Source organism: Crotalus tigris, unplaced genomic scaffold (assembly GCF_016545835.1).
Source record: "Crotalus tigris isolate CLP2741 ecotype Arizona unplaced genomic scaffold, ASM1654583v1 scf7180000021948.665609621:419813, whole genome shotgun sequence".
Classification (NCBI taxonomy): Eukaryota; Metazoa; Chordata; class Lepidosauria; order Squamata; family Viperidae; genus Crotalus; species Crotalus tigris.
In genome coordinates this window covers 40081-67972 of record NW_024098774.1, presented here as the reverse complement: position 1 = coordinate 67972, position 27892 = coordinate 40081, and the positions used below count along the sequence as shown (strand labels likewise).

General features: G+C 51.8%; 1 protein-coding gene across 1 annotated transcript; it reads left to right on the top strand.

Moving 5' to 3' along the window:
* Positions 1–806: 806 nt before the first annotated feature.
* On the top strand, positions 807–27511 carry TAOK1 (TAO kinase 1). The gene is made up of 12 exons (XM_039319025.1): positions 807–853; positions 2114–2195; positions 5907–6074; positions 8539–8742; positions 11569–11703; positions 13082–13318; positions 16118–16246; positions 18030–18233; positions 19913–20152; positions 21667–21879; positions 22794–22976; positions 24647–27511. The coding sequence occupies exons 3-12, from the start codon at positions 6009–6011 to the stop codon at positions 25106–25108; spliced, it is 2073 nt and encodes a 690-aa protein (XP_039174959.1). The 5' UTR covers positions 807–853; positions 2114–2195; positions 5907–6008; the 3' UTR covers positions 25109–27511.
* The last annotated feature ends 381 nt before the right edge of the window (positions 27512–27892 follow it).

The following is a 27892-nucleotide window of genomic DNA, read 5'->3' as shown; positions in this document are numbered from 1 at the left end:
GCTAGGCACGCTGGCTGAGAATTCTTGGAGTTGAAGTCCACAAGCAGGGGTCTTTCAACGTTGGCCTTTTGGATGACTTTTGGACTTCACTCCCAGATTCATGCCTGCTGTGGATTCGGAGTTGAAGGTCCACAAGCAGAGTCTCAAACTTGGCCCTTTGATAGACTTGGGACTTCACTACCCAGAATTCATTCCTGGCTGAGGAATTCTGGGAGTTTTAATGTCCCCAAGTCATCGAAGGGCCAGTTGGAAGATCCTGGATAAACAGTGATAGGATTAAAACATCAGACATTAAAAAGCAGAACCCCTAAAATAATACTCAAAGGATAAGATCTGACCTTCGTTCTCTAATCAGTGAGCCCTCACACCCAGATTTGGACCGATCTAATGGCGGATTGTAAACGCTGCCGAGCCGAGAGGCGAGGGCACAAGCTTTCGTTCCGCCCGCGCGGGATGAGGTCCACCCACGCCAAAAACCTCCTCCTCCCCCTCGCCCCCAAAGCTACACGTCCGTGGAACCAAAGGGTTGGGAACCCCTACTCTAAAACAACCATGGCCCACCGGCTGTTTTAGCACACCAGCCTATTTTAAGAGGGGCAGTTTCATGGCTGGGCAAAGTCATAGTGGGAGATGCTTTTGTTTGTGGCTCTTTCTCATTCCCCCCTGCCCCCCTGGGTCTCGGGACCGGATGGGGGGCAATGGGGGTGAAGAGGAGGCGTCCGAAGGCAGGTACTAAAGCCCCCCCTTTTCCTCTTTCGCACAGCGGAACGGCGCCTCCGTTGTTTAACATGAATGCCATGAGTGCCTATATCACATAGCGGCAGAATGATCCCCCTCCTCCATCCAGCGAGTGGTGAGTCTGAGAGGGTCTCTGGGGGGGGAGGGGATGGAAGAGGTTGGGGATTGAGCTCTGGGCACATTGTGGACAGCCCCCTCAGATTGGCTGCTTATTGTCTATCATCTTCCCTAACCTACCTACCTACCTACCTATCTACCTAAATTACGCTCTCTATCTCTCTCTCTCCTCTCATCTCATCCCAGCACACATATACCTGTCTATATATGTTCCTATCTCTGTCTATATCATCTTCATCTCTCTGTCCCATATAACATCATCATTATTTATAGCTGGTCGATCAATCTGTCATCTACTCTGTATATACTCCTCCATCTATCTATCCCAGCCAGCCACCATCTAGCCTACTATCTATCATCTATCTATTCCTATTTATCTATCCCATCTATCATCTATCATTTATCGCCACTCTAATCTATGCTGTCTATGTTCCCTATCTATCTGTCTGTCTGTCTATCCTCATCTGTCCCCATCACTCACCCATCCATTTTCATTCATCATCCATCCTATATCTATCTCTCTATCTAATCTAGCTATCCATATCTATCTGTCTGTCTGTCTATCCATATCTATATCTATCAATCTATCTTATCTATCTATCTCTATCTATCCATCCATATCTATCTGTCTGTCTGTCTGTCTATCCTTATCTCTATCTATCTATCTATCTATCTATCTATCTCTATCTATCTCTATCCATACATATCTATCTATCTGTCTATCCTTATTTATATATATCTGTCTGTCTGTCTGTCTATCCTTATTTATATCTATCTATCTATCCATCCATCCATCTATCCATCCATCCATCCATATCTGTCTGTCTATCTGTCTATCTATATCTATCTATCAATCTATCTATCTATCTACCTCTCTCTCTCTCTCTCTCTCTCTCTCTCTCTCTCTCTCTATCTATCTATCTGTTTGTCTGTCTGTCCTTATTTATATCTATCTATCTATCTATCTATCTATCTATCTATCTATCTATCTATCTATCTCTATCTATCTATCTATCCATCTCTCTCTCTCTCTCTCTCTCTCTCTCTCTCTCTCTCTCTCTCTCTGTCTATCATGGCCCTCCTGTCTTCTGAGCCCTGTCCTTCCTTCTCCCACACCTCCCCCATCCCTCCTGCTCTCTCGTCTCCATGACGCTCAGCGACCAAGCAGGATCAAAATCTCTGGAGAGAAATAAAGTTGGGGTCCAAAGCCTGACTTAAACCCACGTTTCCCCTCCCCACCACCCCGCTCCCTTTGCAGGTCTGATTATTTCCGAAACTTTGTAGATTCTTGCCTGCAGAAAATCCCCCACGACAGGCCGACATCCCAGGAGCTCCTGAAGGTGGGTCCGGCGTTGCTCCATCCCCTTTGAAGCAGATAGTTGGGGGGAGGGGTATCTCTTTCCTTCTGGTTTTTAGGCCTCTCCCCCCCCCCGTTCTCTGCCAAGCCCTAGCCCACCTCTGGAACCTCGGGATCCCCACGACAGCTCTTCCTGTTTCCTGTGGGTCTCCTGACCCTAGATGCACCCTGGATGCATCCTTTTGTCAGGGTTCCAGATTCCCTGGGACTTATTTCCCTGTGGTGGTCTTGGGAAAGATGGCTAACGCTGGCGGCTTTCCCAAAGGAGCTTTTTCCAGGAGGCAACTGGACTTCCTCTGAAGACGTTTCGCTTCTCAGCCCAGAAGCTTCTTCAGCTCTGACGCCTTGCAGACCGCTGGACCTTCGCCGTTTGCAGGGTTGTTGAGGACACAGGTCAACCTCCAAATGGCCTCAACGACCCTCTAAAACAGTGGTTCTCAACCTTTTTAATGCCGCGACCCCCCCCCCAACCGGTCGTAAGTCGAGGACTACTCAACCGGTCGTAAGTCGAGGACTCCTCAACTGGTGCAGCACCGTTTGTAGAATGGGACTTTTGGCCGGCTCAGCAGGGCAGAGACAGCCTGGACAATTCCTATTGGCTTTTGAAAGCCAATAGAATTAGACTCTATTCAAGACAGTCTATTCTATTGGCTTTCAAAAGCCAAGAGAATAAAAGGGAGGAGTGCAGCTAAGGAAAAGGAGAAAAGAAAATGGCGGACTGCGTTGTTTGGCGACCCCCGTGAAATGGTTGTTCGACCCCAAATGGGGTCCCGACCCACAGGTGGAGAACCACTGCTCTAAAACAGACATGTCAAACCCAAGGCCCGGGGGCTGGATGCGGCCCGCGAAGTGGTGTCATGTGGCCTGCAAAGCCATCCTGGAAACAGTGAGGGAACGGCCCCCGCTGCCTTGGCCCTGGCCCAGACCAGCCGGGAGCCAATGTACAATTTTGTGGTGGCCAACTATGCTGAAACGCATTCAGTCTCCCTCTGACTTTGCCCTGGTACCCATCATGAGCAACCTGGCTAAGGAGAGCAAGCACAGCAGCAGCAGCCTTGAGGGGGAGGTAAGTGCAGCTGGGCACCCCCTTGGGGAAGTGGGGCTGGGCTTGGTGCCGCGGGTGCTCGAGGGCCAGGCGGTGCATTTGACTGCTGCTGCTCGGGGCTCCGGGCAGCCCACACCACCATCCAGGCCCTCCCCCCCCATATGGCCTGAGAGGAACAGTGAGGCTCCTCCAGTGGACCATGCCTTGGTGCTTGCCCCGGTCCCACCGCCTTCTGCCAGAGACCCTCAGATCTGTCCCACTCCTGCCCAGGCCCCCACAGGCACCTTTGACGCGAACGATGTAGAGCTGGCCACGCCCACCCAGTAGGTCACACCCACTCCCTCCACGTCCACCCAGTAGGCTACGCCCACCCGGCCCCCCAAGGGCAACTGCAATGCTGATGCGGCCCTGCTCTCAAAGAAAGCAAATGACCAGCTGTTTGCAAGGAGGGACCCAGGGCAGACAACATCCTGCAGCCAAGCAAATGGGTGTGGGGGCTTGTTGGGACTGTCGAAAGGATTGTGTTCCACACCCATTTGCACCGCTCAGGTGACCCCCGAGGACACAGACAAACCTCCAGGTGGCCTCAAGGACTCTCTCTTAAAAGAAGGCAAAGGACCAGCTCTCTGCCAGGAGTATAAATCCTTCCATTCCCCCACCCTCCAGTCAGAGCTGAAGAAGCTTCTGGGTTGAGAAGGGAAACATCTTCAAGGGGAACGGAAGGATTTACACTCCTTGCAGGGAACTGGTCGTTTGCCTCATTTTAGAGTCGTCGAGGCCACTTGGAGGTTTATCTGTGTCCTCAACGTCACCTGAGTGGTGCAAATGGGTGTGGAACCTTCTTGGCTGCACGATGTTTTCTGCCCTGGGTCCCTCCTTGCAAACAGCTGGTCATTTGCCTTCTTTTAGAGTTGTTGAGGCCACTTGGAGGCTGACCTGTGTCTTCGGGGTCACCTGAGCGATGCAAATGGGTGTGAATTCCTTTCAGCAGTTCCAAGAAGGCCCCACACTGATTTGCACCACTCTGGTGACCCTGAGGACACAGACAAACCTCCAAGTGGCTTCAACGACTCTCTAAAAGAAGGCAAATGACCGGCTGTCTGCAAGGAGTATAATCCTTCCATTTCCCCCACCATCCACAGAGCTGAGGAAGCTTCTGGGTTGAGAAGTGAAATGTCTTCAAGGGGATTGGAAGGATTTACACTCCTTGCAGAGAGCTGGTCATTTGCCTTCTTTTAGAGAGTCATTGAGGCCACTTGGAGGCTGACCTGTGTTCTCAGGGTCACCTGAGTGGTACAAATGGGTGTGGAACACAATCCTTTCAGCAGTTCCAAGAAGGCCCCACACTGATTTGCACCACTCTGGTGACCCTGAGGACACAGACAAACCTCCAAGTGGCTTCAACGACTCTCTAAAAGAAGGCAAATGACCGGCTGTCTGCAAGGAGTATAATCCTTCCATTTCCCCCACCATCCACAGAGCTGAGGAAGCTTCTGGGTTGAGAAGTGAAATGTCTTCAAGGGGATTGGAAGGATTTACACTCCTTGCAGAGAGCTGGTCATTTGCCTTCTTTTAGAGAGTCATTGAGGCCACTTGGAGGCTGACCTGTGTTCTCAGGGTCACCTGAGTGGTACAAATGGGTGTGGAACACAATCCTTTCAGCAGGTCCAAGAAGGCTCCACACCCATTTGCAGCACTCAGATGACCTTAAGGACACAGACAAACCTCCAAGTGGCCTCAACGACTCTCTAAAAGGAGGCAAATGACCGGCTGTCTGCAAGGAGTATAAATCCTTCCATTCCCCACCATCCATTCAGAGCCGAAGAGGCTTCTTGGATGAGAAGTGAAACGTCTTCAAGGCGAACGTAAGGATTTATACTCCTTGCAGGCAGCTGGTCATTTGCCTCCTTTGAGAGAGTCCTTGAGGCCACCTGGAGGCTTGCCTATGTCCTCAGGGTCACCTCAGAAGCACAGATGGCTGTAGAGCCTTCTTGGAACAGCTGAAAGGAACTCCACACCCATTTGCATCGCTCAGGTGACCCCGAGGACACAGGTAAACCTCCAGGTGGCCTCAACAACTCTCTAAAAGGAGGCAAATGACCAGCTGTCTGCAAGGAGTATAAATCCTTCCATTTCCCACCATCCAATCAGAGCTGAAGAAGCTTCTTGGATGAGAAGTGAAACGTCTTCAAGGAGAACAGAAGGATTTATACTCCTTGCAGGCAGCTGGTCATTTGCATCCTTTTAGAGAGTCCTTGTGGCCACTTGGAGGTTTGTCTGTGTCCTCGGGGTCACCTGAGGGGTGCAAATGGGTGGGGAGCCTTCTTTCAGCAGTTCCAAGAAGCCCCCACACACATTTGCATCACGCAAATGACCCTGAGGACACAGGCAAACCTCCAAGTGGGCTCAACGACTCTCTCAAAGGATGCAAATGACCGGCTGTCTGCAAGCAGTATAAATCCTTCCATTCCCCCACCCTCCAGTCAGAGCTGAAGAAGCTTCTTGGATGAGAAGCGAAACGTCTTCCAAGGAAAAACAAGGAAGTCCAGTTGCTTCCTGGGAAAAAAAAAGCCCCTTTGGGGCAACCCTGATCTGGAGGACGGAGATCTTCCGCGGACCTGACGCTTTTTCTTCTGCCTTCTCTCCCAGCACGTCTTTGTTCTCCGAGACCGCCCGGAAACCGTCTTAATAGACCTCATCCAGAGAACCAAGGATGCCGTGAGGGAGCTGGACAACCTTCAGTATCGCAAGATGAAGAAGCTGCTCTTCCAGGAGGCCCATAACGGACCAGCAGTGGAAGCCCAAGAGGAGGAAGAGGTGGGCGGGGAGGGGGTGCGGACTGGGGGCTCCTGGGGGGCGTGTCTCTGAGCTGGCTGGTTCTGTTGCAGACTTTTGCATTATCTAGTTTGTGGGGAGGAAGAGGAGGAGGACTGTGGGGTCTCTGGTGCTCTCTGAGCTGGGTGGTTTTCTTGCAGACGTTTCATGACCCAACTAGGGAACATCATCAGTGCTAGAAGGGAGTGTGGGGTTTGCAGAGAGGAGGAGGAGGACGACTGGAGGATGCTTGATGTTCTCTGAGCTGGGTGGTTTTCTTGCAGACATTTCGTAACCCAACTAGGTTACATCAGTGCTTGAAGGGAGGAGGAGGAGGAGGAGGACAGTTGGGTCCTTGGTGTTCTCTGAGCTGGGTGGTTTTCTTGCAGATGTTTAGTTACATAGTTTGTGGAGAAGAGGAGGAGGAGGAGGAGGAAGAGGGGGTAGGAGGAAGAGGAGGAGAACTGTGGGGTCCCTGATGCTCTCTGAGCTGGGCTCTTTTCTTGCAGATGTTTCATGACCCAACTAGGGAACATCATCAGGGCTAGAAGGGAGGAGGAGGAGGAGGAATAATAAAAGGAAGGGAAGGAGGAAGGAAGGAAGGAAGGAAGGAAGGAAGGAAGGAAGGAAGGAAGGAAGGAAGGAAGGAAGGAGAGAAGGGGAGAAGAGGAGGAGGACTGTGGGGTCCTTGGTGTTCTCTGAGTCGGGTGGCTTCCTTGCAGACATTTCATGACCCAACTAGGGAACATCATCCGTGCTAGAAGGAAATGGGTTTTTACTCTCTCTGAGACTTCTAGCACTGTTGACTTTACCTAGTTGGGTTATGAAACCATCAGCAAGAAAACCACCAAGGTCAGAAAGCCCCAAGGACCCCACAGTCGTCATCCCCCTCCTCCTCCTCCTCCTCCTCCTCCCTCTAGCACTGATGATGTCACCTAGTTTGGGTCATGAAAGGTCTGCGAGGGAAGCCACCCAGCTCAGAGGGCGCCCAGGACTCCATCTGTGAGTCCGTACATATTCTCTTGTATCAGAGGGTGGGCTATAGAAGCTTCTGAGGTAGAGGGGGGGAGCAGGCAACATCTGGCCCCCCCTCCTGGCTCACCCAGATGGGAAGGGAGGGCACGCTAGGGGTCCCATCGATCACAACCGGGCTCAGGCGAACTGACGTTCCTATTGACTGGTTTGTTACTTCTCCTGTTGTATGTACAGGTAGTCCTCAACTTAACGGCCTAAAGTTTCCGTGACTAAGCGAGACATTAGTTAAGTGAGTTTGGCCCCATTTTACGTCCCTTCTCGCCACAGTTGTTACGTCGATCCCCGCAGCCGTTCAGTTAGCAACAGGGTCATTCAGCGAATCTGGCTTTCCCATTGAATTTGCTTGTCAGAAGGTCGCAAAAGGGGATCACGTGACCGAATGCTGATCACGTGACCCCCTGAGGAGGCTGTAACGGTCATAAGTGTTGAAAAGGGTCATAGATCACTTTCTCCAGTGCCCTTGGAACTTCGGTCACTAAGTAAACTGTTGTAAGTCAAGGACTACCTGTATTATGACACTGCCCCTTTCATATGGTGCCTCTGCTCTCAACCTTTCTCTCTCTCTCCTCTCTCTCTTTCTCTCCCTCTTTCCCTCTCCCTTTCTCTCTCCCTCTCCCTCTCTCCTTTCTCTCTTTCTCTCCCTCTCCCTCTAACTCTCTCCTTCTCTCCCTCTCCCCCTCCCTTTCTTTCCCTCTAACTCTTTCTCCCTCTCCCTTTCTCTCTCTCCCTCTCCCTCCCTTCCTCTTTCTTCCTCTCTCCCTTCCTCTCTCTCCCCCTCTCTCCCTCTCTCTCTCCCTCTTTCTCCCTTTCTCTCTCTCCTCTCTTCCCCCTCTCCCTCTCTCTGTCTCCCTTTTTCTCTCTCTCTCCCTCCCTCTCTCTTCCTCTCTCCATTCCTCTTTCTTCCTCTCTCCCTTACTCTCCCTTACTCTCTCTCTCCCCCTCTCTCCCTTTCTTTCCCTCTCTCTCTCCCTCTTTCTCCCTTTCTCTCTCCCTCTCTTCCCCTCTCTCTCCCTCTCTGTCTCCCTTTTTCTCTCTCTCTCCCTCCCTCTCTCTCTCTCCCTTTCTCTCCCTCCCTCTCTCTTCCTCTCTCTCCCTTTCCCTCTCTCCCTCTTTCCCTTTCTCTCTCTCCCTTTCTCTCGCTCCTTCTCTCTTCCCCCTCTCCCTTTCTCTGTCTCCCTTTTTCTCTCTCTCCCTCCCTCTCTCTCTCCCTCTAACTCTCCCTCTCTCTCCCTTTCTCTCCCTCTTTCTCCCCTTCTCTCTCCCTCTCTTTCCCCTCTCTCCCTCTCTCTGTCTCCCTTTTTCTCTCTCTCTCTCCCTCCCTCTCTCTCTCTCCCCTCTCTCTCCCTCTAACTCCCTCTCTCTCTCTCCCTCCTTCTGTCTCCCTCTCTCTCCCTCTAACTCTCTTTGTCTCCCCCCCCCTCTCTCTCTCCAGGAGCAAGACCCCAGCATGGGCCGGACAGGCACCGTGAACAGTGTGGGGAGCAACCAGTCCATTCCCAGCATGTCCATCAGCGCCAGTAGCCAAAGCAGCAGTGTTAACAGCCTTCCGGATGCCTCTGACGACAAGAGCGAGCTGGATATCATGGAAGGAGACCACACGGTGATGTCCAACAGCTCCGTCATCCACCTGAAGCCGGTAATTGGGCCGGGGTGCTGGGTGGGAGCCTCGGGACTTTCAGGAAAAAAACGGCAAGGGAGCGGGAGCCAGTGACGTTTCATGACCCAACTAGGGAACTTCATATAAGTTCTAGAAGGGAGGGGGGGCTGTGGAGAGTGGGGGAGGAGGAGGAGGACGATGACAACTGTGGGGTCCTTGTTGCTTTCTGAGCTGGGTGGTTTTCTTGTAAACGTTTCATTACCCAACTAGGTAACGTCATCAGTACTTGAAGGAAGGGAGTTTGTGGTCCCTGTTTTAGCTGACCTCCCGGTTAGGGCATCGTTAAAGGGGAATATTAGTAGCTCAGCGCTGAAGTGAGGGGTCCTTGGTGGTCTCTGAATGGGGTGGTTTTCTCGCAGACGTTGCATTAGCCAAAGTATGTAATGTCATCAGGGCTAGAAGGGAGGAGGAGGAGGAGGAGGAGGAGGAGGAGGAGGAGGAGGAGGAGGAGGAGGGAGGAGGAGGAGGAGGAGGAGGAGGAGGAGGAGGAGAAAGACAACTGTGGGGTCCTTGCTCTCTGAGCTCTTGCTGAGGGAGGAGGAGGAGGAGGAGGAGGAGGAGGACTGTGGGGTCCTTGGTGCTCTCTGAGCTTAGTTCCTTTCTTGCAGACATTTCATGACCCAACTAGGTAACACCATCAGTGGCATTGGTGCTGGTGCTAGCCCTGATGATGTTACCTAGTTCGGGTCATGAAACGTCTGCAAGAAAACCCCCAAGCTCAGTTCTTCACCACCTCCTCCTCCTCCTCCTCCTCCTCCTCCTCCTCGCCCTGATGCCATTACATACTTTGGCTAATGCAACGTCTGCGAGAAAACCACCCCACTCAGAGAGCACCAAGGACTCCTCACTTCAGCGCTGAGCTACCAATATTCCCTTTTAACGATGCCCTAACTGGAAAGCTACATTTCAGGCAGTCAGCTAAAACAGGGGTCCCCAACCCCAGGCCACTGACCACTACACCGGTCTGTGGCCTGTTAGGAACCGAGGCGCAACGATGAAGGAGCGACAGGGAAGCGGAAGTGCGCGCATGCGAAGGGAACTAGGCTGCGTACTCCTCCCCCCGTCCCACCAGTCCGTGGAGAAATTGTCTTCCACAAAAACGGTCCCTGCTGCCGAAAACGTTGGGGGGCTACTGACCAAAAAGGTTGTTTTTTGAGAACGACGGCAAAGAGGCAGATACAGTAGTAGCCAAAATTGTGGAAACCTTTTGGGAAAAAGTGTACAGGAGAAATGCCACCGTTGGTTAAGTTTCCACCCATTTTTCTTCTCATTTCTTTATAACTGCCCTGTTGTGCAAGGAGGCATCTGCTGCAAGTCCTCAGTTTTGTTGATGCACAGCGAAAGAACATTTGCAGAAAAATTGTGGATTTCATTTTTTTTTCTCCTTAGAAAGGGATGGTTAAAATTGGAGAAATATTTGAAACGTGATTTTGAGGCAGTTTTTAAATTACTATTTTAACTCCACTTATATCTTTAATCTATAGATATGTAGTGTGCTGTGCACACTTCTATGTTTGTGTGTTTCTATTAATGCGTGCGGCATTATATGATGGAACAGTATATAAGGAACTGCATTATATATCGTTCACTTAATAATACTATTTTGCATCGCTTTCTGGGCGACCAGTCAACTCTTTGCACCACGACTTTAATTTTATTATGTTTTGCAAGCTCACTCAATGAAAGAACACAAAAAAAAACCCCAATCAACTTGGTAGCCATCACATAACACACTGACAAAGGTCCTCCTCTCAGCTTCAATACAGGACATCAATCACTGGATCCTACTGTGATCTGATTGGCTCATGGCCAAAGCAAGGTGACCCGTGATTGGCTCTCTAAACACTCACGCTCATTGGCTACCATCAGATGAAGGAAAGCTACTTGAGATCAACCTAAGCAAGTTGTGCTTCCTTTTTCTGCTTATTTGGCTATAACCTTTCATAGGATACAGTACAGATAATTGAACAGACTTTGTTGCATTACATTCTTGATTAATTTATCTTTCCACTGATATATAAGGAACATATAAGGAACGGTTGCTGGAATTGGGGATGTCTAGTTTAACGAAGAGAAGGACGAGGGGGGACATGATAGCTGTGTTGCAATATCTCAGGGGCTGCCCCAAAGAAGAGGGAGTCAAGCTATTTTCCAAAGCGCCTGAAGGCAGGACAAGAAGCAACAGATGGAAACTAACCAAAGAGAGAAGCAATCTAGAAATAAGGAGAAATTTCCTTACAGGTAGAACAATTAACCCGTGGAACAATCTGCCTCCAGAAGCTGTGAATGCTCCAACACTGGAAGTTTTTAAGAAGAAACTGGACAGCCATTTGTCCAAAATGGTGTAGGGTTTCCTGCCTGAGTAGGGGGTTGGACTAGATGACCTCCACGGTCCCTTCCAACTATTATTATTATTATTATTATTATTATTATTATTATTAACAACCTGCTTCCAGAAGTTGTGAATGCTGCAACACTGGAAGTTTTTAAGAAGAAACTGGACAGCCATTTGTCCGAAATGGTGTAAGGTTTCCTGCCTGAGCAGGGGGTTGGACTAGATGACCTCCAAGATCCCTTCCAACTTTCTCATTATTATTATTATATAATTTTATGGTACTACTCCAAAAAAAAGCGGTGTTATTAGTCATCCAACCTCAAAAATACACTTTTCCCAAAAAGGTTGCCACAATTTTGGCCACTACTGTATTGGCCCCAGTTCTCTCTTGCTGGAAACCTGCATTTGATAACGTCCCGAGTGTCGTGCGAAGGGCCTTCAGCTTCTCTGTTCTTTTCTCTGGTTCCCAGGAGGAAGAAAACTACAGGGAGGATTCGGACGCTCGGCTGCGAGGATCGGAGCCCCAGTCTCCCCCCCAAGGGACGCGCCACAGATCCCACTACCGCAACAGAGAGCACTTTGCCACCATACGCACAGCATCGCTGGTGAGCGGCCTTGGCCTCTATTTTTGGCCACAGCAACTATCTACTGGCGTGCCCTTCACACAACCCCCTTGCTGTCCACCTGTCTTTTGAAAAACCCGTGGAAAAATATTTGCCCTACAGAACAGAGAAGCAGGCTCAGTTGGATCTCTCCAGCAATGACTTTGTCTGTCTGCCTGCCTGCCTGCCACACTGTCTCTCTCTGTGTAACTATCTGTGTGTCTGTCTATCTGAAATCTAAAATCCATTATCTATTATCTGTGTATATCTATCTGAAATTATCATTTATATCTGTCTGCCTATCTAAAATCTATCATGTTTGTCTCCAATTATCTATCTATCTATCCATCTATCTATCTCTCAATGTCTGCTGTCTCTGTCTGTCTGTCTGTCTATCTATCTATCTATCACTTTATCTCTCAATGTCTCTGTCTATCTGTCTGTATCTATCTATCTATCTATCACTCTCTCAATGTCTACTTACCTACCTACCTCTGTCTATCTTATCACTATCTCTTAAAGTCTGTCTCTGTCTATCTAAAATCTATCATGTTTGTCTCCAATATCTATCTATCCATCCATCTATCCATCTATCTATCTCTCAATGTCTGCTGTCTCTGTCTGTCTGTCTGTCTATCTATCACTTTATCTCTCAATGTCTGTCTATATCTATCTATCTATCTATCTATCTATCTATTTATCTATCACTATCTCTCAATGTCTACCTACCTACCTACCTACCTCTGTCTGTCTGTCTGTCTGTCTACCTACCTACCTACCTATCTCTATCTTTCTATTCTCTATATCTGTCTATTTCTATCTCTCTATTATCTCTATATCTCAGATAGAGATAGATATCTATCTCTTTCTCTATTTCTATTATCTATATCTCTCTATCTATTATCTATTTCTCTATATCTCTCTATTTCTATCATCTCTTGATCTCTATTTCTATTTATCTATCTATATCTATCATCTATATCTATCTATCATCTATATCTATCTACCTACCTACCTACCTCCTGTCTTTATTATTTATACCATGGGTTGTCCATCCTTGGCCACTTTAAGACATGTGGACTTCAGGTCCCAGAATTTCAACCCCCAGCATGGCCGGCTGGGGGATTCTGGGAGTTGAAGTCTACAAGTCTTAAACGTGCACTTGACAAGTGTCTTGCACAGCAGTGGAAACTTTGAGCTCCACCGTGGTGGTGAGTTGGGGACCACCTGCATTTTTCCTTACTTTGGCACGGCCCAGTACCCACCGGGTCCATTTCCTTGGCTGGCCTGGGTTTTGTGCCGAGGCTTTTGGGGACTTGGGGGGGGTGTGTGTCTTTCCCCGTCCTAAAAACGGCCCCTGGGGCTTCTGGGTCCTCGGCAGGTGACCCGCCAGATGCAGGAGCACGAGCAGGACTCCGAGCTGCGGGAGCAGATGTCCGGCTATAAACGCATGCGGCGGCAGCACCAGAAGCAGCTGATGGCCCTGGAGAACAAGCTGAAAACCGAGATGGACGACCACCGCCTGCGGCTGGACAAGGATCTCGAAACGCAACGCAACAACTTTGCGGCGGAGATGGAGAAGCTCGTCAAGAAGCACCAGGCAGCCATGGAGAAAGAGGTGAGGGCCGATTCTGTAGAGGTGTTAATAATAATAATAATAATAATAATAGTAATAGTAATAGGCTCCTTGGGTGCAATCCCAAAACAACTGGAGCACCACTTGGACACCCTCATCGGCATTGACAAATTCACTATTAGTCAATTGCAAAAGGCGGCCTTATTAGGAACTGCTTCCATCCTGCGACGATACCTGTAATGCCATCAAACATCCACATCTGCCTATCCCAGGTCCTGGGTAAGGACTCGATAGGTAGACAAAAACTCCAAATCCAGTCTGAACATCTGGCTGACTGTGCGATGATCAATAATAATAATAATAGTAGTAGTAAAAATAGTAAAAACAATAAAAATAATAATAAAGTTGGAAGGGACCTTGGAGGTCATCTACTCCAACCCCCTGCTCAGGCAGGAAACCCTAGACCATTTCAGACAAACGGCTCTCCAGTCTCTTCTTAAAAACTTCCAGTGTTGGTGCACCCACAACTTCTAGTGGCAGACTGTTCCACTGGATAATTGTTCTCACTATCAGGAAATTTCTTCTTAGTTCTAGGTTGCTTCTCTCCTTGATGAGTTTCCATCCGTTGCTCTTTGTCCTGCCTTCAGGCGCTTTGGAGAATAGCTTGACTCCCTCTTCTTTGGGGCAGCCCCTGAGAGATTGGAACACTGCTATCATGTCCCCCCCTCGTCCTTCTCTTCATTAAAGTAGACATCCCCAATTCCAGCAACCGTTCCTTATATGTTTTAACCTCCAGTCCCCTGATCCTCTTTGTTGCTCTTCTCTGCACTCTTTCCAGAGTCTCAACATCTTTTTTACATCGTGGTGACCATGAAGTCAGCGTGCCCGTTCTGGTCACCACAATGCAAAAAAGACGCTTAGAAAGAGTGCAGAGAAGAGCAACAGAGGGGCCTGGAGGCTAAATCCAGAGGGAACTAAGTGTCAATAAAGGAGAATATTTTCAGCTCAGAATTGAAATGAAGGGGTTTTGCTGTTCTCTGAATTTGCTTGTTTTCCTGCAGATGTTTCATTACCCAACTAGGTCAGGGGCCCCCAACCTACAAGCTGCGGATCGGAACCCGGCCGCAGGTTCTTGGCCAGCGGGCCGTGGAAATGGCTGGCCAGTGCGCACACACATGGGTGCGCATTCCCCCCACTCATGCTACCGGCCACGGCCCTGTTGGCACATGCGGAGGGACACGAACAGAGCCACTAGCCCCGGGTGTGTGTGCGGCCCTTTTGCGCATGTGCAAATGGGCCACTAGCACCAGACAAGTGGCATGGCTGTCCACACACGTGTGAACGGGGCTGCTAGCCGCTGCCACAGAGGTGCGCGGCCATTCGTGCATGCGCACGGCGCCAGCACATGCCTCACGCACGAATGGGGCTGCTAGCTTGCTTCTCTCTTTCATTAGTTTCCATCCGTTGCTTCTTGTCCTGCCTTTGAGGGGCTGCCCCAAAGAAGAGGGAGTCAAGCTATTCTCCAAAGCTCCTGAAGGCAGGACTGGAAGCAAAGGATGGAAACTAATCAAGGATGATGTGTTTGCTTGTTAATATGGATGTTATTAGCTATGATAATTAATTGGATGAAATTTTTAATCTCGTCTAATGGGCTGAAATAGTTTAAGGTTTGATATTACTCTGTCAGCTTAAAGAGATTGATGGATGGATGGATAGATGGATTAGATATGTATAGGATAGATCAATATTTTATTTTAATTAGGAGATATTAGCGGAAGAAGAAATAAACAAGACTTATGATAAAATTAAGGAATTAGAGTATACCTGGAAAAGGGATACCTGAATTGATAATGTGTTTATTTAAAGTTAAATTTGATTATGGTATTGTAACTTCATAAAGCTCTAAAACAGCTTTAGGATTAATAGAAATTTAAGTTAGAAATGGATTATCTTAAATATAGATTAAGCTATTTGAGGGAAATAGAGAGGGAATATTTGATGTATTGATTGAGTTATTTATATATGTTTTATTTTTGGATCTTTGATTACCCCAGCACCACGGTGTGTCTTGAGCACTTTGTCTTAAGAATTAAGAAACCAATAAAATTTGTTTAAAAAAAAAAAAAGACACTAAGCAAGGAGAGAAGCAACCTAGAACTAAGGAGAAACTTCTTGACAGTCAGAACAATTAACCCAGTGGTTCTCAACCTGTGGGTCGGGACCCCATTTGGGGTCGAACGACCATTTCATGGGGGGTCGCCAAACAACGCAGTCCACCATTTTTTTCCCCTTTTCCTTAGCTGTGCTACTCCCTTTTATTCTATTGGCTTTTGAAGCCAATAGAATAGGCTCTCTTGAATAGAGTCTAATTCTATTGGCTTTCCAAAGCCAATAGGAATGGTCCAGGCTGTCTCTGCCCTGCTGAGCCTGCCAAAAGTCCCATTCTGCAAACGGTGCTGCACCAGTTGAGTAGACCTCGACTTACGACCGGTTGAGTAGTCCTCAACTTACGACCGGTTGGGGTTCACGGCATTAAAAAGGTTGAGAACCACTGCATTAATCAGTGGAACAGCCTGCCTCCAGAAGCTGTGAATGCTCCAACACTGGAGGTTTTTAAGAAGAGACTGGACAGCCATTTGTCTGAAATGGTATAGGGTTTCCTGCTTCAGCAGGGGGTTAGACTAGATGACCTCCAAGATCTCTTCCGGCTTTAGGATCCTATGAGCAGTGGGTGCTGCGGGTCGGGGTTGGGTTATAGTCCTGGTCTGCCTTTAGGGAGGTGGGTCTGTTGTTGGTGCAGAAAGATTCAGCCTCTTTCTCTCCTCTCCCACTGCGGGGCAGGCCAAAGTGATGGCTAACGAAGAGAAGAAGTTTCAGCAGCACATCCAGACGCAGCAGAAGAAAGAACTCAACAGCTTTTTGGAATCCCAGAAGAGAGAATACAAACTCCGCAAAGAGCAGCTCAAAGAGGTAAGGGGTGGGGATGGGGCGGAAAGGATTGATTTATTTGTTCATTGTCAGGGCCCCCCACACCACATGATCCTTCCAAGCTGAGCCCTTTATTGCTTATTACCCGTATTTAACAGTTCCTCGCAAAGGGTAAGCGAGAGATTCTTTCCGTCAACATCTGTCTCGGGAATCCAAAATCAAACTCCAGGTTCATTCCGTCTCCGAAAACCATCCAGTTTATTGAATACACTACAGGGGTTATGTCGAAGCAAAACTCACTCTGAGGTTTCAGTCCCGGTTCATAGACTTACTATAGGGATTCTTCTGACATCGTTTGCGTAATCTGTACCCCAACACGTAGGTTAAAAAAAAAATAGTTACTTCCATGCTAACGAAGCAAACAGCTCTAGCGGCTGGCATTCATAAAGACCTCGCTGCCTGGCACGTAGTCAGGAAATCCCGGTACCTAATCAAAAGTCCCTCCCAGTGGCCAGTCCGAACGCAGATATGATTTACATTTAGGCAAGAAAAACCAAATGCACAAGTACATGTAAATGGGGGAAAAAAGGGTGGAAGAATGGGGACTAAATAAATGATACTCTACCATAGTAAATTGGAAAAAAAAGATGATGGAATGTATTAGAGAAACAAATGCCTGTATATCAATGGATTCTACATTTAGGCAAGAAAAACCAAATGCACAGGTATAGTATAGGGGGTACCTTGCTCAATAGTAGTAACTGTGAGAGGAACCTCGGAGTCCTAGTAGACAATCACTTAAATAGGAGCCAGCCGTGTGCTGCAGCTGCCAAAAAGGCCAACACAGTGCTAGGCTGCATTGACAGAGGGATAGAATCAAGATCACGTGAAGTATTAATACCACTTTACAAGGCCTTGGTAAGGCCACACGTGGAATACGGCATCCAGTTTTGGTCACCACGATGTAAAAAAGATGTTGAGATTCTAGAAAGAGTACAGAGAAGAGCAACAAAGAGGATCAGGGGACTGGAGGCTAAAACATACGAAGAACTGTTGCTGGAATTGGGTATGTCTAGTTTAATGAAGAGAAGGACGAGGGGGGACATGATAGCAGTATTCCAATATCTCAGGGATTGCCCCAAAGAAGAGGGAGTCAAGCTATTTTCGAAAGCTCCTGAAGGCAGGACAAGAAACAATGGGTGGAAACTAATCAAGGAGAGAAACAACCTAGAACTAAGGAGGAATTTCCTGACAGTGAGAACAATTAACCAGTGGAACTCCTTGCCACTAGAAGCGGTGAATGCTCCAACACTGGAAGTTTTTAAGAAGAGACTGGACAGCCATTTGTCTGAAATGGTCTAGGGTTTCCTGCCTGAGCAGGGGTTGGACTAGATGACCCCCAAGGTCCCTTCCAACTTTATTATTATTATTACTATTATTATGACCAGATAACTTAAACTACATTACCCAGAAGGCTATCCCTTAAGGGGACAGTCCTTAATTCCTAAGATAGCTATATACTCTGACCAGCACGACGTTCACTTTGTTATGGGAACCGTCCGCTTCAGATCCCACACCTGTTCTGGTGTCCTTGAAAAGCTTTCAGGCTCTCTTCGGGTCTTCAGCTGAATCGCAGACGTTTCGTTTCTCCATCTAGCCCCCCTCGAAAGGAACGCCTCCCCCCCACCCTTAATCTAAAGGCAAGTTGAGTGGCGGAGGCCCGTAGCTGCCAACGTTTCGCCCCCGACACTTCCTTTCGGCCCCCTGGACCCGGCCGTGGCCATTTTGGTTTTCCCTGCGACGAGGGTCCCCTTCTTGCTTCCAGGAACTGAACGAGAACCAGAGCACCCCCAAGAAAGAGAAGCAGGAGTGGCTGTCCAAGCAGAAGGAGAACATCCAGCACTTCCAGGCAGAGGAAGAGGCCAACCTGCTACGGCGACAGAGGCAATACCTGGAGCTGGAGTGCCGGCGCTTCAAGAGAAGGATGCTGCTGGCCCGCCATAATTTGGAGCAGGATCTTGCCCGGGAGGTGCGTCTGGGGCCCCCGGGAGGAGACGAGGTCCTGGGGAGCCATGGATCCATGCAGAGGGGTTCTTAGCTCCCCTGGCGGTCCTGGTTACTTAGACCTTGGGTTTTGTAAGAGAGAATAGGTCCTTGACTTAAGGACTGGCCGCTCAGCACCCATTCAAAGTTACGACCAACCTCCCTAAAATCTACTTAGTGACTGGATGGACCAGGCTCCTCAATTCTTTCCTTCCTTCGTTTCTTCCTTCCCTCCTCCCTCCCTCCCTCCCCCTTCCTTCCTTCCTTCCTTCCTTCCTTCCTTCCTTCCTTCCTTCCTTCCTTCCTTCCCTTTCACTCCCTCCATCCCTCCCTCCTTTCCCCTCCTCCCTTTGTCCTCCCCTCCCCCTACTCCTCCTTTCTCCCCCTCCCCATCCTCCCCCTTCCCCTCCTCCTCCCCCTCCCCTTCTCCTCCTCCTCCCCCTCCCTTCTAGCACTGTTGATGTTCCCTAGTGGGGTCATGAAATGTCTGCAAGGAAACCGCCCAGCTCAGAGAGCACCACGGACCCCACAGTTCCCTTTCTCCTTCTTTCTTCTCTTTCTTTTTCTCCTTCTCTTTCTCTCCTCCTCTTCCTCTTCCTCCTCTTCCTTCTCCCTTCTAGCACTGTTGATGTTCCCTAGTGGGGTCATGAAATGTCTGCAAGGAAACCGCCCAGCTCAGAGAGCACCACGGACCCCACAGTTCCCTTTCTCCTTCTTTCTTCTCTTTCTTTTTCTCCTTCTCTTTCTCTCCTCCTCTTCCTCTTCCTCCTCTTCCTTCTCCCTTCTAGCACTGTTGATGTTCCCTAGTGGGGTCATGAAATGTCTGCAAGGAAACCGCCCAGCTCAGAGAGCACCCAGGACCTCACAGTCGTCGTCATCGTCGTCCTCCTCCTCCTCCTCCTCCTTCTTCTTCTACATCTTTCCTCCTCCTCCTCCTCCTCCTCCTCCTCCCTCCTAGCACTGATGATGTTCCCTAGTTGGGTCATGAAATGTCTGCAAGGAAACCACCCAGCTCAGAGAGGACCCAGGACCCCACAGTCCTCCTCCTCCCTTCCCCTCCCCCTCTTCCTCCTCCTTCCCCTCCCCCTCTCCCTCCTAACCCTCCTCTTCCCCTTCCTCCTCCCCCTCCCTTTCTCCTCCTCCTCCTGTATACGCAGAGAGCAAATCCACTCCACTTCCAGCCCTGAAGATGTCACCTAGTTGGGTCACGAAATATCTGCGAGAAAACCCCCCCCCCCAGCTCAGAGAGCACCAGGGACCCCACAGTCCTCCTCCTCCTCCTCCTCCTCCCTGCAAACCCCACACTCCCTTCTAGCACTGATGAGATTACCTAGTTGGGTCACGAAATGTCTGCGAGAAAACCCCCCAGCTCAGAGAGCACCAGGGACCCCCCCTCCCACCGTCAGACCTTAGGCATCTGCTGACAGTCGCAAGCAAAGCATCCTCTCAGTGGCCTACCTGTGCGGGAGGTGGGTGGGCAAATGCCGGCCCCTCTTGTATTCACTGCCATTGGGATGGGGCCTGTGTTGACCCCCCTGTGTCCCAGCTCCTGTCTCAGCCCGCCAGGCAGATTCCTAGTCTTGGCCTCCTCTCCTCCCTCCCCCCTCCCTGCCCCTCTCCGGGGCCGAGCAGCCCCCTCCCTAAGCGCCCCTCTCTCGAACCCAGGAGCTGAACAAGAGGCAGACCCAGAAGGACCTGGAGCATGCCATGTTGCTGCGCCAGCACGAGTCCATGCAGGAGCTGGAGTTCCGGCATCTGGGCACCATCCAGAAGATGCGCTGCGAACTCATCCGGCTGCAGCACCAGACTGAGCTGACCAACCAGCTGGAGTACAACAAGCGCCGGGAGAGGGAGCTGAGGCGGAAGCACGTCATGGAGGTCCGGCAACAGCCCAAGAGTTTGAAGGTACCTTTTTCCCCGGGGGGGGGGGAGTGGGGTGGGTCACGGACTGGATGGCCCAGTGGGTAGAATGCAGTACGGCAGGCTGCTTGGGCTGACGGCATTTCAGCAGTTCGTACCTGACCAGCTCGAGGTTGACTCAGCCTTCCGTCCTTCCGAGGTCAGTAAAATGAGGACCCAGATTGTTGGGGGCAAATAGGCTGACTCTGTACACCGCTCAGAGGGGGCTGTAAAGCACTGTGAAGCGGTATATAAGTCTAAGTGCTATTGCTTGTGGAGAGAGGGAGGGAGGGAGGGAGGGAGGGAGGGAGGGAGGAAGGAAGGAAGGAAGGAAGGAAGGAAGGAAGGAAGGAAGGAAGGAAGGAAGGAAGGAAGGAAGGAAGGAAGGAAGGAAGGAAGGAAGGAAGATGAGAACTAAGGGAAATGAGAAGGAAGGAAGCCATGGTGGCACAGTGGCTAGAGTGCCTTATTGCAGCCTGACTCTGCCCACTGCCAGTAGTTCGATCCTGACCGGCTCCAGGTTGACTCAGCCTTCCGTCCTTCCGAGGTCGGAAAAATGAGGACCCAGATTGTTGGAGGCAAATAGGCTGACTCTGTACACCGCTCAGAGGGGGCTGTAAAGGATCATGAAGCTGTTTATAAGTTTGCTACTGCTTGGGAAGGAGGGAAGGAAGAAAGGAAGGAAGGAAGGAAGGAAGGAAGGAAGGAAGGAAGGAAGGAAGGAAGGAAGGAAGGAAGGAAGGAAGGAAGGAAGGAAGGAAGGAAGATGAGAAGTAAGGGAAACAAGGAGGAGAAGGAAGGAAGCCATGGTGGTGCAGTGGTTAGAGTGCCTTATTGCAGGCTGACTCTGCCCACTGCCAGCAGTTCAATCCTGACTGGCTCACGGTTGACTCAGCCTTCCATTCTTCCAAGGTTGGTAAAATGAGGACCCAGATTGTTGGGGGCAAATAAGCTGACTCTATAAACCGCTTAGAGAGGGCTGTAGAGCACTGTGAAGCGGTATATAAGTCTAAGTGCTGTTGCTTGTGAATGGAGGGAGGGAGGAAGGAAGGAAGGAAGGAAGGAAGGAAGGAAGGAAGGAAGGAAGGAAGGAAGGAAGGAAAAGGAAAACGAGAAGAAAGAAAGAGAAATGAGGAGGAGAAGGAAGGAAGCCGTGGTGGTGCAGTGGTTAGAATGCAAGTATTGCAAGCTGATTCTGCCCACTGCCGGGAAGTTCGATCCTGACCGGCTCACGGTTGACTCAGCCTTCCGTCCTTCCAAGGTGGGTAAAATGAGGACCCAGATTGTTGGGGGCAAATAGGCTGACTCTGTCAACTGCCTTCTTCATCCGCTGCACACTCAGCTGGGCCTGGCACCTCAAATGTCTTCGGTTAAACCCATCATCGGCCAAGGCAGGCACGCAGGATCCACTCTGCTCTTCCCTCTGCTGGAGGTTCCCATTCTGCTGGAAAACAGATGGGGCAGAGATCCCGCTTTGGGCTTCCTGCCTACCTGCCTCTTTTGTCCCCTTTTCCTCCCAGTCGAAGGAGCTCCAGATCAAGAAGCAGTTCCAGGACACCTGCAAGATCCAGACCCGCCAGTACAAGGCCCTGCGCAACCACCTGCTGGAGACCACGCCGAAGAGCGAGCACAAGGCCGTCCTGAAGCGGCTGAAGGAGGAGCAGACCCGCAAGCTGGCCATTCTGGCCGAGCAATATGACCACAGCATCAACGAGATGCTGTCCACGCAAGCGGTGAGCAGCTGCCTGCCTGCCTGCCATGGCTTCTTCATGAGCAGCGCTCGAGTCTTTCCCAACATTGGCCCCTTTGAAATAGGTGGACTTCCACTCCCAGAATCCCCCAGCCAGCCTGCTTTAAGAGGGGTGGGCTTCCACTCCCAGAATCCCCCAGCCAGCCTGCTTTAAGAGGGGAGGAGTTCCACTCCCAGAATCCCCCAGCCAGCCTGCTTTAAGAGGGGTGGGCTTCCATCCCAGAATCCCCCAGCCAGCCTGCTTTAAGAGGGGTGGGCTTCCAGAATCCCCCAGCCAGCCTGCTTTAAGAGAGGTGGGCTTCCACTCCCAGAATCCCCCAGCCAGCATGCTTTAAGAGGGGTGGGCTTCCACTCCCAGAATCCCCCAGCCAGCATGCTTTAAGAGAAGTGGGCTTCCATTCCCAGAATTCCCCAGTCAGCCATGCTTTAAGAGGGGTGGGCTTCCACTCCCAGAATTCCCCACAGCATCCTTTAAGAGGGGTGGGCTTCCATTCCCAGAATTCCCCAACCAGCCTGCTTTAAGAGAGGCGGACGTCACCTCCCAGAATCCCCTAGCCAGCATCTTATAAGATGGCGGGTTTCAGTTCCCAGAATCCCCCAGCCAGCCTGCTTTAAGAAGGTTGGACTTCCACTCCCAGAATCCCCCAGCCAGCATGTTTTAAGAAAGGTGGATTTTCATTCCCAGAGTCCCCCAGCCAGCCTGCTTTAAGAGGGGCGGGCTTCCACTCCCAGAACCCTCCAGCCATCACGCTTCAATATACATGCCCATCGATTCCCACGCCGGCTGGGGAATTCTGGGAGTGGGCGTCCTACCCTCTTAACGAACGGGGCCCAAAGGCTGAGCATCCTTCCCTGGAGCCGGCCTGCCATGCCCACCCCTCCCGCCTTGCCTTCCAGCTGCGTCTGGACGAAGCCCAGGAAGCGGAGTGCCAGGTCTTGAAGATGCAACTGCAGCAGGAACTGGAGCTGCTCAACGCCTACCAGAGCAAGATCAAGATGCAGGCCGAGGCGCAGCACGAGCGGGAGCTGCGGGAACTGGAGCAGAGGGTCTCCCTGCGTAGGGCCCTCCTGGAACAAAAGGTACGGCGGGCAGGCGCCCGGAGCCGCCTTCTGCCCCTCCTGCCTGGCTGGCTGCATTCTCCTCCGGCGAAGACCCCCCTGAGAGGTTGCGGGTCAGTGGTGGCCCCCGTTTCCCAACAATTCCCCTTTCGCCCTCCGCGCACCGCCACAATGGAGAGCACAAGGTCCGTTGCTAAGCGAGGCGGCGGTTAAGGGAGACCGCCTGGTTTTACGACCCTTTCTCGCCACGCCGGTTCAGCCCTGATGTTGTGAAACGCATCGGGCCGTCATTAAGCGAATCCAGCTTGTCCCTGGACCTCGCTTCTCGGAAGCCGGCTGGAGAGATCACAAACGGTGATTCCCACGACCCGGGGATGCCGCAGCTTGTCCGAAATACAGTTAGTGGCCAAAATGGTGGAAACCTTTGGTTCAATTTCCACCCATTTTGCTTCTAGTTTCTTTATAACTGTAGCCCTGTAGCACCCAGCACGGAGGGTTCCCGGCTGAGAAGGCATCCTTTGTTCAGTAGAACGGGCCCCACCTGGCCAAGGGGAAAAGCAGGGGGGTCTCTAGGTCAAGGCTTTGCAACCATTGGCCCCTGGCAGGGGGTACGCGACCATCCCAGGAAAGTGGTAGCGGGGAAGGGGAATGAGCTGAACCGGGGGCAGCACCGCACAAGCCTGAGCGAGAGACGGCTGGAGCTGCAGGGCTGTCAGGGCTCAGCGGAAGCCCCAGGATCAGTGCCAGGCTCCAGCTGGAGCTCAGCGCTGATCCTGGTGCTTCTGCTGAGCCCAGAAGAATCACCAATCAGCTGGAAAGCAGCACTGATCCTGACGCTTCTGAAGAAGCACCAATCAGCTGGAACGTTGCAGCCTCTCCAGGGTCTTGTGATTTACACTCAGATGCTTGACAACTGATTCATATTTATGACGGTCACAGTGTCCCAGGGTCATGGGAAGGGACCAAAACCTGCTGCAACCACCCAGCAGACGGGGGGGGGGAATAAAAACCAAACACCCCCCACCCCATCCTTGCTGCCAATCCCCAACAGAAATGCTCACAACAATGGAAACCTCGGATAGGAGGAAGAGCACCGCCGGGCGGGCAGGCAGGTGTCTTGCTCGGCTGTGGCTCGGGGGGCACTTTTTTCAGTGCCATTGTAACTTCGAACAGTCACTAAGCGAACTGTTGTAAGTCGAGGACTACCTGTGCTTTATCACTTTTTTCCTTTTTTTGGTCATCAAGTTTTTGACACCTTGCTAGGCGACGGGTGGTCCTCGGATGTTGCCATATCCTGAAAGCATCTTATAAGATGGCGGATTTCAGTTCCCAGAATTCTCCAGCCAGAGTGCTTTAAGAAGGTTGGACTTCCACTCCCAGAATCCCCCAGCCAGCATGTTTTAAGAAAGGTGGATTTTCATTCCCAGAGTCCCCCAGCCAGCCTGCTTTAAGAGGGGTCGACTTCCACTCCCAGAACCCTCCAGCCATCACGCTTCAATATACATGCCCATCGATTCCCAAGCCGGCTGGGGAATTCTGGGAGTGGACGTCCTCCCCTCTTAACGAACGGGGCCCAAAGGGTGAAAAGGTTGAAAAGCCCTGCTCTGGGCCTCCCCAAAAGCAGGTCTGGCCTCTTGGGGTAACAGCTTCTCCCCCTCTCCCCCTTCTCTCCCGATTTCTTTCCTGTCCAGATCGAGGAAGAGATGCTGGCTCTGCAGAACGAGCGCACGGAGCGGATCCGAGGCCTGCTGGAGCGCCAGGCGCGGGAAATCGAGGCCTTTGACTCGGAGAGCATGCGCCTGGGCTTCAGCAACATGCTGCTGTCCAACCTCTCCCCGGAGGCCTTCAGCCACAGCTACCCCGGAGCGTCTAGCTGGTCCCACCACCCTTCGGGCGGGCCGGGCCCTCCCTGGGGACACCCCATGGCAGGCCAGCCTCAGGCCTGGGGCCACCCCATGCAAGGGGGACCCCAGCCGTGGGGCCACCCCTCAGGGCCCCTGCAGGCCGTGCCTCGGGGTGGCTCGCTCGGGGTCCGTAACAGCCCCCAGGCCCTGAGGCGGACGCCTTCCGGGGGACGGACAGAGCCCGCCATGAGCCGCAGCGCCAGCGTCACCTCGCAAATATCCAATGGGTCGCATATGTCTTACACATAATACCTTCCGTTCGGTGCCCCCCGTACGGGTGGGCCGCCCTGCCGGGGCCATCTGCCCGCCCACAGGAACTGCTGACAAGGCCTCTTCCCCCCTCCCCGGGAACCGGCCCCGGGCAGCGCAGGCTCGGGGGGGGGGCCCGTCTCGCGCGGCGAGCGTTGCCTTCCGCGCTTGCTATTTGGGATGTCATAGTATTTGGCCGTAGTGTGGCTCTCTCACCTGACCCGCACCGGCTTTAAGGAAGCTACGTGCAGGCGGGGAGGGGTGTGTGGATACTCCCCACCTTTCCCCCCCCAGCTCTATGGGGAGAGGGGGGTCCCCGCTTCTCCAGGAGGAAGGTGAGAGGATTCCCCCTTTTCCTTTGTCCGGGGTGTCTGGAGTCCCAGCTCCCTTGCGCCCGTATCGGTTCAGCTGCCCCTCCACACCTCTGGGGGTGCTTCCTTGTAGGGAGGGGCCCAGGGGAAGTGCCTCCCCGGGACCTTGCCCGCCAGAAGAGGCTGGGGTCGCGCACCCACCCCCAGGCCCGCGGCCGTCTGCGCGCTCTCCGTTGCACTACGATGCGCAGCCGTGAGAATTTCCGGGCGCACCCGCGACGGCTTGGACAGAACTGCACTAGTCAAACGCACCTGCTCGAACCCTCTCTGCGGGTCGGCCCCAGGGGCCGAGGGGCGTGCGAGTGAGCGTGTGTGCATGCACACAGGAGGGGGCGAAGTGGGGAGGGGGGGCATGAGAGCCTTTTTAGGGCTTAATACTGTGACATCTCACCGCAGTTCAGCCTCAGAACACCGTGCCGGAGCCACGGCCCCGGCCGATGCCCCTGCTCTCTTTCCGAACCGTTCCGGCCTGCAGCCAACCGCGCCCAGACGCCGGAGGTCTTGTGAACGATGCCATAAGTCGCCCCTAAGCCTCCTCCCAGAGACCAGGGGCGGGGGGTCTCTGCTCCTGACACTACGTTTGCCAGTTTTTTTTTATTGGGCTTGCCACATTATTATTATTATTATTATTGTTATTATTTTTCTCGTTTACATGTCAAACCGCAACCGTCGTAGGTGTTTGACTTGCCACGGGGAGTCCCGGCTCTTCTGCTGCTGCTGCTGTCGCCACTGGAGACGTTGGTCATGGGCGGTGCCAGTCCTTGCCAAGCCCGTGGCGAGTGGGCACCGCGGTTTCTGCAGGCCCCTCGGCAAGAGACGCGGCCTCCGAGGAGCCACGCGGGGCCCCCGGGGGCCCCAGAGGGAGCTGGCTCGGGGTCGGGGGTCCCTTCCGTGCCACTGCAGGGAAGGGGGTCCCTGTGGGGCACCCGCGGGATCCCCGGGAGCAGTTGGCCTTCAGCTCGGTCAAGTTACTACCAGCTGCCCCCCCCCCCAAAACCCGGCATTCTGTTGTACATTATTTTCCTTGCACACTTTAAGCAAACACTAGCTACTAACTTTAGGATTTGCCTTTTAACACACCTGTAGGGCTGAGAAATATTAAAAGGTTTTATTTTTTTTTTAAATGTCTCTCCGTGACATACCTGTATAGAAGAATATACTCTCGTGTGTGTCACACTTTTTTGATCTTTTTTTTTTTTAATCGGTGTGACTTTTAATTTAGCTAAATTAAAAACACACACACACACACACATCACTCCAGCTCCTTTGGTTCGGCTGTATCTTCCTTCCCCCCCTCCCCCGCATCCCACTTTGGCTTCGGACTGGGGAGGACTGCCAGGAGCAGAAGAGGGCCTGGAGCCTGGCCTGAAAAAGGGGGGGGGGAAGAGTCAGAAGACCACCACCCCACCCACACACACTCCTGAATTGGGCACAGCTACAGTTGCCAATATGGAGGGGCAGGAGCAGCACAAGCCCCCCCCCCTTCGGGGTTGGCCTGCCTCTTACCAGTCCTGAGATTGCTGTGAGCTCTCTTTTGGGGTGAAGTTGGGGGGGGGCTGTTCAGCCAATGAACACTGCAAGTAGGAGGGGAGGGCAGTGACCCCGCAGCCCATCGTCCCCGACCGAGGCCGGCCAAGCTTAAAACTCTCCGTCGGCATCACCGGTGATCTGCTCAACTTGCCTGGTGGCATCTAGCTGTCCTCAAGATGCCTCCTTACGGCAATTGCCTCTTCCGGGACACAACCTAGGTCAGCAGGCACTCTGGACATGCCCAGTAGCCCACCTGCCCACCCTCCACCCACCCCTCGGAAGCTTTGCTTGCCTCAACAGCAAACAGATGCGACGTCGAATTTGACATTGGCGTTTTTTTTTTGTTGTTGCCAGGGAAGATTGCGATGGAAGCCATTTTCTCTCTCTCTCCCTCTTCCTCCTCCTCTTCCTCCCCCTCCCCACCATGTACACCATCCTGTGCCAGATTCCAGGCTCCCCATGAAATTAATCTTTTAAGTAAAAACAATTTGCCAAAACCCCACTCCGCTGCCTCGGTCTAAGTGTTTTTGGTGTGCGCTGCTGGTGCCGGTGTTCCTGCAGGCGTGTGCGCGAAAAGGAGAGTGTGTGTGTGTGTGTGGAGGGGGGGCGTCCTCCAGTTTCCATGGGGTTTCTGGAGAGTTGTAACGCAGGGAAGCAAAACAGATTTTCGGTAAGTGCTTTTTGATGGAATTTCTCCCACGCGACGGTTGGCCGCGTTAAACGGCTTTTGCTGAGACCCAGTTGTGAGTTTTCGGAATTGGTGTGTGAAATGGGTTTGGCGGGATTCCCCAGCTGCGCTTGGTTGCAATTGGAGGTCCCTGGCCTTGCCTTGCAAAACTTAATTCTGTTTTCTCTGAGCTGGGTGGTTTCCCTGCAGACGTTT

Bases quoted from the DNA above. Each gene is read 5' to 3' on its own strand.
- TAOK1 (XM_039319025.1), top strand. From the start codon at position 6,009: ATGAAGAAGCTGCTCTTCCAGGAGGCCCATAACGGACCAGCAGTGGAA. The intron at 16,247-18,029 runs GTAAGGGGTGGG...TCTTGCTTCCAG, and splicing joins GCAAAGAGCAGCTCAAAGAG to GAACTGAACGAGAACCAGAG. The intron at 22,977-24,646 runs GTACGGCGGGCA...TTTCCTGTCCAG, and splicing joins GGGCCCTCCTGGAACAAAAG to ATCGAGGAAGAGATGCTGGC.